Source organism: Panthera uncia, chromosome D1 (genome assembly GCF_023721935.1).
Source record: "Panthera uncia isolate 11264 chromosome D1, Puncia_PCG_1.0, whole genome shotgun sequence".
NCBI lineage: Eukaryota > Metazoa > Chordata > Mammalia > Carnivora > Felidae > Panthera > Panthera uncia.
Genome location: NC_064808.1, coordinates 63,546,257 through 63,559,308, shown reverse-complemented (window position 1 = coordinate 63,559,308; position 13,052 = coordinate 63,546,257). Strand labels below are relative to the sequence as shown.

Genomic DNA, 13,052 nt, shown 5'->3' with positions numbered 1-13,052 from the left:
AGCCTGTCAAGTGTATTTTTGTTTTAAATTTATTGTGCTCTTCATCCCTGAGTGGCTCTTTTTTGTTTTTAAGGGTCTCACAGATGTCCTCCACTCTTCTCAAATCCCATGAGTATCTTTATGGTCATTACTTTAAATTCTCTATCAGGCACATTATTTATCTCTGTTTTACTTAAGTCTCTTGCTGTGATTTTGTCCTTTTCTTTAATTTGGTTTGGTCTCTTCACTTTACCTAGCTCTGTCTGTTTCTGTGTGTTAGGAAATTCAGCTACATCTCCTGCTCTTGAGAGTAGTTGGTGGGATGCTCACTTTTAACAAGCTGGCTGGTCCTCTTGTATGCAGCTGCTGTGGGTACTGGAGTTGGCTTAAGGACATTCCACAAAGCACACGTGGGTGGGTGATGCAGTTTTAACAAGGTGCACACATCCCCCCCCCCGGTGGTCGGAACACATTGTTGGCAAGATTTGTGCTAGTCTTCTGGGGGAGAGGACCTTTAGCACCTGGATTGAGGCAGGTTTAGCTGGAGAAGGTTGGGGTGGTGCAGTGTAAGCAAATTAGGCAGTGAATGCCCACAGGTGCTGGTTCCCACCAGTGGAAGGGTGATTGTGCTGGGGTTGGTGGAGGGAAATGGTACATGCCAGCTCCTTTTTCCCTGGAGATGTCCCTTAAGGAACTCAGATTACTAACTCTCCTTCTCAAATGCTCTCATTTTTCAAACTGCTGCCATTTTTTTTATTGTGTGTGTTTAGGTTTTTTTTTTTTTTTTTTTTTAAACAAACTGATGCTTCTAAGCTGTATCTCCTGGGCTTTTTGGGGCTATCTATTTAAGTGTGGGACTCAGCGTTCTGCTGCTTTCAGGGATTTTTAAAGTTGTAGGCTTTAAGTTCTCCTGGTTAAGAAATCACTAAATCTAGCCCCTCTCATTTTCAAAGCCAAATCCTGTGGAGATTCGTCTTCCCTGTGTAGGTTCTCTGATGTGATATTCTGTTTCTCACCCCTCTCTGCACCTCACAGCTCCCTTCCTCTGGCAGCCAGACCCATGGGGTTCAGCTCCCCACAATTTCTGTGCCTTTCTACCCTCTTTGATGTGGCTTCTTCTCTACAGCTACTTGTGGAGTTCTGCTAATCTTGGGTCATTTTCTGGGTTATTTGCATTGATGTGAGTGTCACCAAGTTGTATTCATGGGACAAGGAAAATTTAAAGGCTGCCTATTCTGCCATCTTCCTCAAAAGTCCAAGCTATTGACATTTTTGATAATATTCTTAAATTAGATTTTTAAGTTTACCTATAACCAGTGAATTAAAATTGTGGCTTAAGGAAGTTTTATGCTGGCAATACCATTTAATCCTACATTCAAAATGCTAAATTTTGGTGTTTTTATGATTAGTGTGTGAAATTAACATCTCATTCCGTCATTGAGCCTAATCCAATTGTTGACCCCACCCCCACCCCAAAGATGTCATGAAAGATGGGTTTGAGGCTCAGGGCCTTGTACTTGATCACTGCAGAAAGACTATACTGTTAAGTACACTCAATCCAAAAATTCAGTTATATTCTGAATTCACATAAAAACTGAATTATAGGGTTTTGTTTTTTTTTTTTTTTTGTTTGGTGTTTAGGGCTTAGGGTTCTATGTATAGTATCATGTCATCTGTAGACAGTGACCATTGTACTTCTTCCTTACCAATTTCTATGCCTTTTATTTCTTTTTCTTGCCTAATAGCTGTGGCTAGAACTTCTAGTACTATGTTGAATAAAATTGGTGAGAGTGGGCACCTTCATCTTGTTCCTGATATTAGAAGAAGAGCTCTCTGTTTTTCACTATTGAGTATGACATTAGCTGTCGGTTTCTCATATGTGGCTTTTATTATGTTGAGTTATATTCCTTCTGCACCCACTCTTTTTGAGAGTATTTACATGAATGGATGTTGTATTTTATGAAGTACTTATTTTGCATCTATTAAGATGACTATATGGTTTTTACCCTTCCTATTGTTAATGTGATGTACCACACCAATTGGTTTATGAACACGGAACCATCCTTGCATCCCTAGAATAAATCCAACTTGATGGTGGTAAATGATCCTTTTAATGTATTGTTCAGTTCAAAGTTTGGTAATATTTGTTGAGAATTTTGTATCTGTGTTTATCAGAGATGGGCCTGTGGTTTTTTTGTTTTTTGTTTTTTTTTTTTTGTAAAGTCTGTTTGGTTTTGGTATCAGGGTAATGCCGGCCTCATAGAATGAATTTGGAAGTTTTCTGTCATCTATTTTTTGGAATATTTTGAGAAGAGCTGTTAACTCTTCCTTAAATGATTGGTAGAATTCATCTGTGAATTTGTCTAGTTCTGGACTTTTGTTCATTGGGAGGTTTTTTTTGATTATGTGTTCAGTGTCATTACTAGTTCAGATTTCCTGTTACTTCCTGGTTTAGTTTTGAAAGTTTGTATCAGTTTCTAGGAATTTATCTATTTCTTCTAGGTTGTCCACTTTGCTGGCATGTAACTTTCTGCAGTATTCTGTTATACGCTTTTCTATTTCTGTGGTGTCAGTTGTTACTTCTGTTTCATTTCTGATTTTGTGTCCTTTATTTTATTCACAATGAATCTGGATAAAAGCTTATCAGTTTTGTTTATCTTTTCATAGAATCAGTTTTTTGTTTCATTAATCTTTTTCTATTGTTTTTTAATCTGTATTTCCTTTATTTCTACTCTCATCTTTATTATTTTCTTCCTTCTACCAACTTCGGGTTTATTTTGTTTTTGTTTTTGTTTTTTTTCTAGTTCCTTTAGGTGTAGGATGAGATTATTTGAAATTTTCTTGTTTCTTGAGGTAGGCCTGTTTCACTGTGCATCTCCTTAGAACTGTTTCACTGTGTCCCACAGACTTTGGAGTATTGTGTTTCATTTTCGTTTGTCTCCGTATATTTTTTTTTTTTATTTCCTCTTTGATTTCATTGAAGAAATTTGTTGTTTAGTAGCATTTTGTTAACCTCCTTGTTAACCTCCCTCCCCCCACCCAACACCCTGCCAACAACCCTGTTTGTTCTCTATATAGGAGTCTCTTATGGTTTGTTCCCCCTACTTTTTAAAATCTTATTTCTGCTTCCCTTCCCCTATGTTCATCTCTTTTGTATCTTAAATTCCACATATTAGTGAAATTATAGAATATTTGTCTTTTTCTGACTCATTTAACTTAGCATAATATATTCTAGTTCCATCCACATTGTTGCAAATGGCAAGATTTCATTTTTCTTGATCACCCAAGTAATATTCCATTATGTATATAATTATATATACATATATATATATACCACATCTTTATCCATTTATCAGTCAATGGACATTTGGACTCTTTCCATAATTTAGCTGTTGTCAATAGCGCTCCTATAAACACTGGGGTGCATGTGCCCCTTCAAATCACCACTCCTGTCTCCTTTGGATAAATACCTAGTAGTACAGTTGCTGGGTCTAGGGCTAGTTCTATTTTTAATTTTTTGAGGAACCTCTATACTATTTTCCAGAGTGACTGTACCACTTTGCATTCCTACCAGCAATGCAAAAAGGTTCCCCTTTCTCCACATCCTCGCCAACATCTGTTGTTCCCTGAGTTGTTAATTTTAGCCATTCTGACGGGTATGATGAGGTGGTATCTCATTGTGGTTTTGATTTGTATTTCTCTGATGATGAGTGATGTTGAGCATCTTTTCATGTGTCTGTTAGCCATCTGGATGTCTTCCTTTGAAAAGTGTTCATGCCTTTTGCCCATCTCTTCACTGGATTATTTATTTTTGGGGTGTTGAGTTTGATAAGTTCTTTATAGATTTTGGATACTAGCCCTTTATCAGATGTGTCACTTGCACATGTCTTCTCCCATTACATTGGTTGCTTTTAGTTTTGCTGATTGTTTCCTTCACTGTGCAGAATCTTTTTATTTTGATGAGCTCCCAATAGTTCATTTTTGTTTTTGTTTACCTTTGCCTCTAGAGATAGGTCAAGTAAGAGGTTGCTGCAGCTGAGGTCAAAGAGGTTGTTGCCTGTTCTCTCCTCTAGGATTTTGATGGCTTCCTGTCTTATGTTTAGGTCTTTTCATCCATTTTGAGTTTATTTTTGTGTATGGTATAAGAGAGTGGTCCAGGTTCATTCTTCTACATGTCACTGTCCAGTTTTCCCAGCACCATTTGCTAAAGAGACTTTTTTCCATTGGATATTCTTTGCTGCTTTGTCAAAGATTAGCTGGCCATATGTTTGTGGGTCCATTTCTGGATTCTCTTTTCTGTTCCATTGATCTGTGGGTCCGTTCTTGTGCCAGTACTATACTGTCTTGATGATTACAGCTTTGTAATACAGCTTGATGTCCGGAATTGTGATGCCTCTAGCTTTGGTTTTCTTTTCCAGGATTGCTTTGGCTATTCGGGGTCTTTTCTAGTTCCATACAAATTTTAGAATTATTTTTTCTAGCTCTGTGAATAAGGCTGGTGTCACTTTGATAGGGATTGCATTGAATATGTAGATTGCTTTGGGTAGTATAGACATTTTAACAATATTTGATCTTCCAATCCATGAGCATGGAATGTTTTTCCATTTCATAAGCTTTCTATAGTTTTCAGTGTATAGATCTTTCACTTTTTTGGTTAGGTGTCTTATGGTTGTTACCACAGTTGTAAATGGGATCAATTCCTCAATTTCTATTTCTGTTGTTTCATTATTGGTATATAGAAATACAACCTATTTCTGTTACTTTGCTGAATTCATGTATCAGTTCTACTTGAGGCTGAGTATCTTTTCAGATGTCTGTTAGCCATCTGGATGTCTTCCTTTGAAAAGTGTTCATGCCTTTTGCCCATCTCTTCACTGGATTATTTATTTTTGGGGTTTTTTGGTGGAGTCTTTCAGGTTTTCCACATAGAGTATTATGTCATCTGCGAAGAGCAAAAGTTTGACTTCCTCCTTGCTGAGTTGGATGCTTTTTATTTATTTGTGTTGTCTGATTGCTGAGGCCGGACTTCCAGCACTATGTTGGATAACAGTGGTGAGAGTGGACGTCCTTGACGTGTTCCTGACTATAGAGGGAAAGCTCTTGGTTTTTCCCCATTGAGGATGATATTAGCAATGGGTCTTTTGTATATGGTGTTCATGATCTTGAGGTATGTTCCTTCTATCCCTACTTTCTTAAGGGTTTTAATCAAGAAAGGATGCTGTATTTTGTCAGATGCTTTTTCTGCATCTGTTGAGATCATGTGGTTCTTAACCTTTCTTGTATCAATGTGATGTATCACATTGATTGACGTGCAGATATTGAACCAGCCCTGCATCCCAGGAATGAATTCCACTTGATGGTGGTAAATAATTCTTTTAATGTATTGTTAGATCCGGTTTGCTAGTATTTTGTTGAATTTTTGTATACATGTTCATCAGAGAAATTGGTCTGTATTTCTCCTTAGTGGGGTCTTTGTCTGGTTTTGGAATCAAGGTAAAACTGGCTTCATAGAATGAGTTTGGAAGTTTTCCTTCCATTTGTATTTTTGGAACAGCTTCAAAAGAATAGGTGTTAACTCTTCTTTAAATGTTTGGTAGATTCCCCTGGGAAGCCATCTGGCCCTGGACTTTTGTTTGTTGGGAGATTTTTGATTGCCGATTCCATTTCTTTACTGGGTATGGATCTGTTAAAAAAATTTTGTTTCTTCCTGTTTCAGTTTTGGTAATTTATATGTTCTTAGGAATTTGTCCATTTCTTCCAGATTGCCCAATTTGTTGGCATATAATTGCTCAAAAAATTCTCTTAATATTGTTTATATTTCTCTGCTATTGGTTGTGATTTCTCTATTTTCATTCATGATTTTATTTATTTGGGTCCTTTCCTTTTTCTTTTTGATCCATCTGGCTAGATTAACAATTTTGTTAATTGTTTCAAAGAACCAGCTCCTGGTTTTGTTGACCTGTTGTTTTTTTTTTTATTTTGATATCCTTGACTTCTGCTCTAATCTTTATTGTTTCTCTTCTGCTGGTTCTTGGCTTTATTTGCTGTTCCTTTTCCAGTTCCTTTAGGCATAAGGTTGTGTATTTGAGACCTTGCTTCCCCCTTTAGGAAGGCCTGGATTGCTATATACTTCCCTTTTATGACTGCCTTTGCTGCATCCCAGAGGTTTTGGGCAGTCGTGTTTTCATTTTCATTCACTTCCATTTACTTTTTAATTTCCTCTTTAATTTCTTGGTTAACCCATTCATTCCTTAGTAGGATGTTCTTTAATCTCCAAGTATTCATGGTCTTTTCAAATTTTTTCTTGTGGATGATTTCCAGTTTCATAGTGATGTGGTCTGAAAATATGCTAGGTATGATCTTGATCTTTGTGTACTTGTTGAGGGCTGATTTATGACCCAGGATGTGATCTATTCTGGAGAATGTCCCATGTGCACTCCAGAAAATGTGTATTCTGTTGTTTTACAATGAAATGTTCTGAATATATCTGTTAATTTCATCTGGTCCAGTGTGTCACTCAAAGCCATTGTTTCCTTGTTCATTTTCTGCCTATATGATCTGTCCATTGTTGTCAGTGGGGTATTGAAGTCCCCTACGATTATAGTATTATTATCAATTAGTTTATGTTTGTGATTACTTTATATATTTGGGTGCCTCCACGTTGGGGGCATAAATAAATACAATTGTTATATCTTCTTGTGGATAGATCCCCTTCATTATGATATAATGCCCTTCTTCATCTCTTGTTACACTCTTTTGGTTTAAAATCTAGTTTGTCTGGGGGCACCTCAGTGGCTCATTCGGTTAAGCATCTGATTTCAGCTCAGGTCACGATCTTGCAGTTCATGAGTTTGAGCCTCACATCGGGCTGTGTGCTGACGGCTCAGAGCCTGGAGCCTGCTTCAGATTCTGTCTCCCTCTCGCTCTCTGCCCCTCCCCCACTCACGCTCTCTCTTAAAAATAAATAAACATTAAAACACATTAAAATAAAATCTAGTTTGTCTGATAGAAGTATGGCTACTGCAGCTTTCTTGTGATGACCATTAGTATAGACAGTTCTCCATCCCCTTATTTTCAATCTGAAGGTGTCTTTATGTCTAAAATGAGTCTCTTGTAAGCAGCATATAGATGGGTCTTGTTTTCTTATTCATTCTCATACATCTTTTGATTGGAGCATTTAGTGCATTGACATTTAGAGTGAGTACTGAAAGATAATCATTTAGTGCTATTGTGTTGCCTGTAGAGTTGGTGTTTCTGGTGATGTTCTCTGGTCCTTTCTAGTCTTTGTTGCTTCTGGTCTTCTTTGTCTTTTTTCCACTCAAAGTGTCCCCCTTAAAATTTCTTGCAGGACTGTTTAATGGTCATGGACACCTTTAGTTTTTGTTTGGGAAATTATTTCTCTCTCCTGCTGTTTTGAATGATAGTCTTGCTGGATAAAGAATTCGTGGCTGCATGTTTTTCCGATTCAGCATGTTGAGTATATCCTGCCATTCCTTTCTGGCCTGTCAAGTTTCTGTGGATAGGTCTGCTGTGAACCTGATCTGTCTTCCCTTATAGATTAAGGATGTTTTTTTTCCCCCTTGCTGTTTTCATAATTCTTTCCTTGTCTTGTGTATTTTGTGAATTTGAGTATGATATGCCTTGGTGATGGGTTTTTGTTGAATCTAATGGGAGTTCTCTGTGCTTCCTGGGTTTTGATGTCTGTGTGCTTCCCCAGATTAGGCAAGTTTTCCTCTATAATTTGCTCACATAAACCTTCTGTCCCTTTTGCTCTCTCTTCCTCTTCTGGGACTCCTATGGTTTAGATGTTATTCCTTTTTAATGAATCCCTGAGTTCTCTAAGTCCTATATTGTGATCTTTTGCTTTGTTTCACTCTTTATCTACCTCATTATTCTCCATAATTTTACCATCTATATTGCCGATTCGCTGTTCTGCTTTGTCCATCGTTGCCATTGTGGCATCCATTGAAGATTGCATCTCGGTTATAGCATTTTTAATTTTGGCCTAACTAGATTTTATTTTTTTATCTCTGTAGAAGTGCATTCTATGGTGTCTTTGCTTTTTTCAACCTGAGTTAGTATTCTTATTATCGTGGTTCTAAATTCTAGTACAGACATCTTACTTATGTCTGTGTTGATTAAATCCCTGGCTGTCATTTCTTCCCATTCTTTCTTTTGGGGTGAATTCCTTTGTTTTTTTCATTTTGGAGGAAGGATAAAAATTAATAAAATAAAAATTATAAACAAAACAAAACAAAATCAAAGGAAGCCAGATCCTAGGTTTGTTTCAGTCTCCTTGTTGAAAGAAACTTTATAGAATGTAGAAAATAAAGGAAAAGGAAAGGGGGGAAGAAAGTGTAAATAAATTTTTTCTCTGTATCCAAGAGATTAAAAAAAGAAAACTGAAGTAAAGAAAATGAGCAAACAAATGAGCCACCAAATAGAATGAAACCCAAAAGAATTTATATCCACTTTGCCCTAGAACTGAAACTATGAAGCACTCTATAGTCCATATACTAAGCAGGTGGAGTGACTTGTGCTGGTCTTCTAGGGGATGTGCTTGGAGGGCACAGTTGGGCAGGGCTTGGTGTAACAGCTCCGTTCTCCACTAGATGGTGCTGCTTAGCTTGCTGGGCTGGATCTGTGTGTTTGTGTACCTGTGCATGTGCGGTTGAGGTGGAATTGACTTCACCCAGCGCCCTAATCTCTGGCTCAGGAACTTCGCAATCTCACCAACCCACAGTCAAGCACCGCTCCTTTGTCTCAGGTCTCATTCACTCCCTGCCTCTACCCTGTCTGTCTAAGCTGTCTGCCTGCGAGACAAAACTCCTTCTCGAGATTTATCTCAGATGGGGTTGTGTTTCAAAACCCCACACTTTGGAAACCCCCACCGACTCTCTGGGGAGGGTCTCACTGAGCAATGGCTGGAAGCCAGCTTGCCCCAGAAAATGTTTGTGTGATCACACGGTGGCAGAGGTTCAGAGATTATGGCAGTCCATAACACACAGTTGGTGCCAGGTTTCACAGCACTCTGGCATCTTTGTCCCAATACCAGCAAACGTGGCTGCTTCTCTGGGGTCCTCTGGGACCTTTGCCCACCAGGAGGCCATATGGTGTCTACCAAATGCACTCCATGCAGGGGAACCACTTTTCCCTATGTGGCACATGGACCCCTCAAACCCCACTGCCTGCTCCTGGGGATTCTCCCTACTTCCTCACCAGAGCACCACCAGGCACGGGGCTCTGAATCTTCAGACTCTGCACTCCACTGTGTATAGAATCCTGGTGGTATTGAAGCCCTCTCCTTTCTCCCTGTCATTGGTTTTGGGGAACAGATTTCTTGTTCAGTCCCCTGCGAGTATTTTCACTCTTTCTCTCTCAAACTACTTTCAGGGCAAGTGCTTTTCTTGTGCACAATGTACCATACTCTACCCCTTTATTTTTTCTTAGTCTTCTCTCCACAAAAACAGCTCCCTACCCTCTGTGGCTTTTCTCTCCCCCAGTTCACTTCTGCACACCATGTATCTGCCGAGTTCTGTGGCTCAGGTTATACGGATTGTTGCATAAATCCTCAGATCAATTTCCTAGGTGTTCAAAATGGTTTGGTGCTGATCTAGCTGTGTTTCAGGGATGAGACAAGCTCAGGGTCTCTATGCTTCTCTGCCATCTTAACTCCTTCCTCTGGCCTGTATAATTTCTGCAGGGAAATCAGCCCATGGTCGTATGGGGTTTCCTTGTATGTAACTCATTGCTTCTCTCTTTCTGGTTTTAAACTTCTCTCTTTATCTTTAATCTTTAATTATTACTTACTGTGTGGACCTCCTTGGGTTCATCTTGTTTGGTACTTCTGCACTTATCGAACCTAGATACCTGTTTTCTTCCCAGAGATAAGGGAGGTTTTCAACTATCATTTCTTCAAATAAGTTTTCTGCCTCCCCCCGCTCCCTGTGTCTTTTCTCCTTCTGGGACCTCTATAATGCAGATGTTCTTGCTTGATTTTGTCCAAGAGAGTCCTTAACCTATCCCTGTGTTTTTTTTCTTTTTACTGTTCAGCTTGGGTGCTTTCCATTACCCTCTTTTCTATATCATTAATCTGTTCTTTTCCATTCTCTAATCTGTTGATTCCCTCCAGTTTATTTTTCATTTATTGTGTTCTTCAACTTGGTTCTTTTTTATATGCTGTCTCTTTGTTCAAGTTCTCACCAAGCTTATGCACTCTGCTGTCCAGCCCAGTGGGCATCTTTATGTCCATAATTTTGAACTATTTATCAGGCATACTTATTTCCATTTTATTTAGTTCTGTTTCTGAGGTTTGGGCTTTGTTCATTCATTTGAAGCAAATTCTTTTGTCTCTTCCTCTTGCCTTACTTTGTGAGTTACACACAACAGCTACGTTTTCAAAGTAGGATGATCTTGTGTATAGTCAAGTCATCCCCTGTGGAGAATGTGTGTCTGGTGACATTAGCTGGCTTTCTGAATATGTGGCTGTCATGGGTGTTGGGGCACTTCATGTTAGGGCCACTTTGGTGGGATGGCCAGAGCCAAAGTGGGTACAGGCCAGAACTGTCTTCGGGCTCTCCACATAGAGGTGCATCCTGGCCAGACAGCTGAAGTTGAAGTGGGTGCAAGCTGGAGGTTCCCAGGGCTCTCAGTGCAGAGGGCCCCCAGGCAGGACAACTGGTGCTATAAAGGGTATCATTTGGGGGGCAAGCCCAGTGTTCTTGCCATGGAACATACCCTGGTAAGATAACTGAAATTGAAAAGGTTCCAATCTGGGAGGTCTTGCGACTCTCTGTGGAATTAGTGCCCTGGCAGGACAGCTTAAGCTGAAGTGAGCATGAGCCAGGGTGGTCCAGGGGCTCTCTGCATAGATGGCACCATAAGAGAGTACCTGGTGCTGAAATGAGCGCAAGCCAGGGGTAAGTGCAAGCCCAAGACACACCCTGGTCAGGTTGCTGCAGCTGCTGCAGGGTATGGACCACTGGATCCCTGGACACACTCTACAGAGTGTGCCCTGATGAGTTGTCTGGAGTCAAATTAGCCACGAGCTAATTTGGAAAGGTAACAGGATGCTCTGAGCTGGGGGTGTCATGCCAAGTCATCTGGAGTTTAAGTGCTGGGAGCCTGGAGTGTTCTGGGGTGCTTTGTACCTGCCTCACCTCGGAAGGTGAGCTGTTGTGAACACTGACCAGGGGTATTCTGGTGTCTCCACGCTGGGGCCACGACACTGTGCTGGTTTGGGCTGGGGGCCTAGTGTTTGCTGAAGTGGTAGGCTGGCTGTGGTGCCCAGATCCTGCTCCTGTCTGTGCTCTAAAAATGGAAGGGGGATGTAAACAGTGATGCTCACCAGCCCCTCAGAACTAGAGAGTCCCAGCAGCACTCTCTGGAAGAGTTCGAGGGCTGGATCTTTTATATTCTAGTTGCCCTTTTAAACCTCAGCATTTTTTCTTTATCCCAGGGCAAATGAATCTGCTCATGGTCATTCAGTACTGTCCCTCTTACTGCAGTTCTCAGTGTCAGGATTAGGGATTCCCTTCATTACTGTGCTTCTGTCTCTCTTGCCTTTCTCTTTGTGGTATATTTTTTGTTGTGCAGAAGCTGGCCGGTTAGCCCTGAGGTGTCCTTCAGGAGGAAATGCTTTATAAATAGGTATAGATTTGGTGTATCCATGGAGGAGGTGAGTTCAGGGTCCTCCTGTGTCACAACCTTGGACTGGAACCTCCTTTTCATTTTTATATATAGGCTTCATATGGTTTTGTTTAGTTAGCCAAGCAACATTACACCTTATAGCATAACAACAGATTCTTTTACATTCCATGAAAACAATTCTGTGTAAGGTGAAAGCATTCCATATATCACTAGGTTATTTCAATTTTGCTTTCCAGGAAATAACAGTACAACAACTAATGGCTCATTTGGACTCCATCAGGAAAGACATGGTCATCCTAGAGAAAAGTGAATTTGCAAATCTGAGAGCAGAGAACCAGGTGATACTAGTTTGTTTATTACTAATAAAATAACTGATTTCACATGTGTTCTAATAGGACCAAGTAATGATTTTATGTGGTCATTCAGTAACTTTCAACAAGTTTTTTGGTCAAAGTATGCTAGATGTTTAACCTATAACTAATCTATGTATCAATCATAGTCTAGACCAAAGAATAAGAGTTGTATCTTACACATGTAAAAGTCAAATGTAAGGGGAAATCTTTATATATAAAATGTTTCACGTTATATATAAAATTTCTAATATAGCTCAATATAATGTTCTCAAAATTTAAATCAATGTGCCATTTTATATGAATCTGCAGTAATTTTTGTGAGTTAAGAGAAAACTGCTTCTGTAATTCATTTGGAGTTTTAATTTTTTTTAATTTTAAATATTTTTAAATTTCAAATATCAATCATGGTTTAAAACTAACTAGAATACATTTTTTACTGTTTTGTTCATAAGAATTTTCTGAATATGATGAAATACTACTTTCCTTTTTTGTCTATTTTTAGTGCTTCATTAGAAATCTGTAGATCATCCAGTTTTTGCTAATGCAAGGTTTCAGATTTGTTGAATAAATCATGCTATGGGCTTTTGGCTTAATGGCAATTGCGTGTGATTTTTTCTATACCTAGAAAATGAAAACTGAATTGGAACAAGTTAAGCAGCAACTGATAGTAAGTTTTACTTTTCTCACTTTAAAATATTTTATTAATTTCAGAACAAACATTATGAGATTGCTTTTTTAATATTTTGATTTTCTGTAAAGAATGAAACCAGTCAGATCAGAGCAGACAATAAACTGGACATCAACCTAGAAAGAAGCAGAGTAACTGATATGGTAATGTGCTTCTAAATGTACTTTCTTGGTAACTTATTAATTCCTTCTAGTCTTTTTTTTTTTTTAACCTCCTGATTTGTCATATCCTTTAGTTTACAGATCAAGAAAAGAAACTTATGGAAGCAACCACAGAATTTACCAAAAATGTAAGCTAGTATGTAAAAATTCTGTTTCATACCACTTATGTATTTTATGTGTTGTATCTGAGCTTTTTTTTTTTTTTTTTTTTAATTTATTTAT

At 38.8% G+C, this 13,052-nt stretch overlaps 1 protein-coding gene across 7 annotated transcripts in view; it reads left to right on the top strand.

Annotated features, from left to right (window-relative positions):
- The window catches only part of CCDC90B (coiled-coil domain containing 90B), a 45,882-nt gene that overhangs the window by 12,006 nt on the left and 20,824 nt on the right, over window positions 1–13,052 (top strand). For 4 of the 7 annotated variants that reach the window (XM_049653002.1, XM_049652972.1, XM_049653012.1 and 1 more), the window contains 4 exons: window positions 11,865–11,966; window positions 12,607–12,648; window positions 12,741–12,812; window positions 12,905–12,958. In XM_049653002.1, coding sequence (XP_049508959.1) covers window positions 11,865–11,966; window positions 12,607–12,648; window positions 12,741–12,812; window positions 12,905–12,958 — 270 coding nt within the window. The remainder of the gene's footprint in view (window positions 1–11,864; window positions 11,967–12,606; window positions 12,649–12,740; window positions 12,813–12,904; window positions 12,959–13,052) is intronic. The other 3 variants (XM_049652988.1, XM_049652998.1, XM_049652980.1) reach the window with 2 other exon arrangements.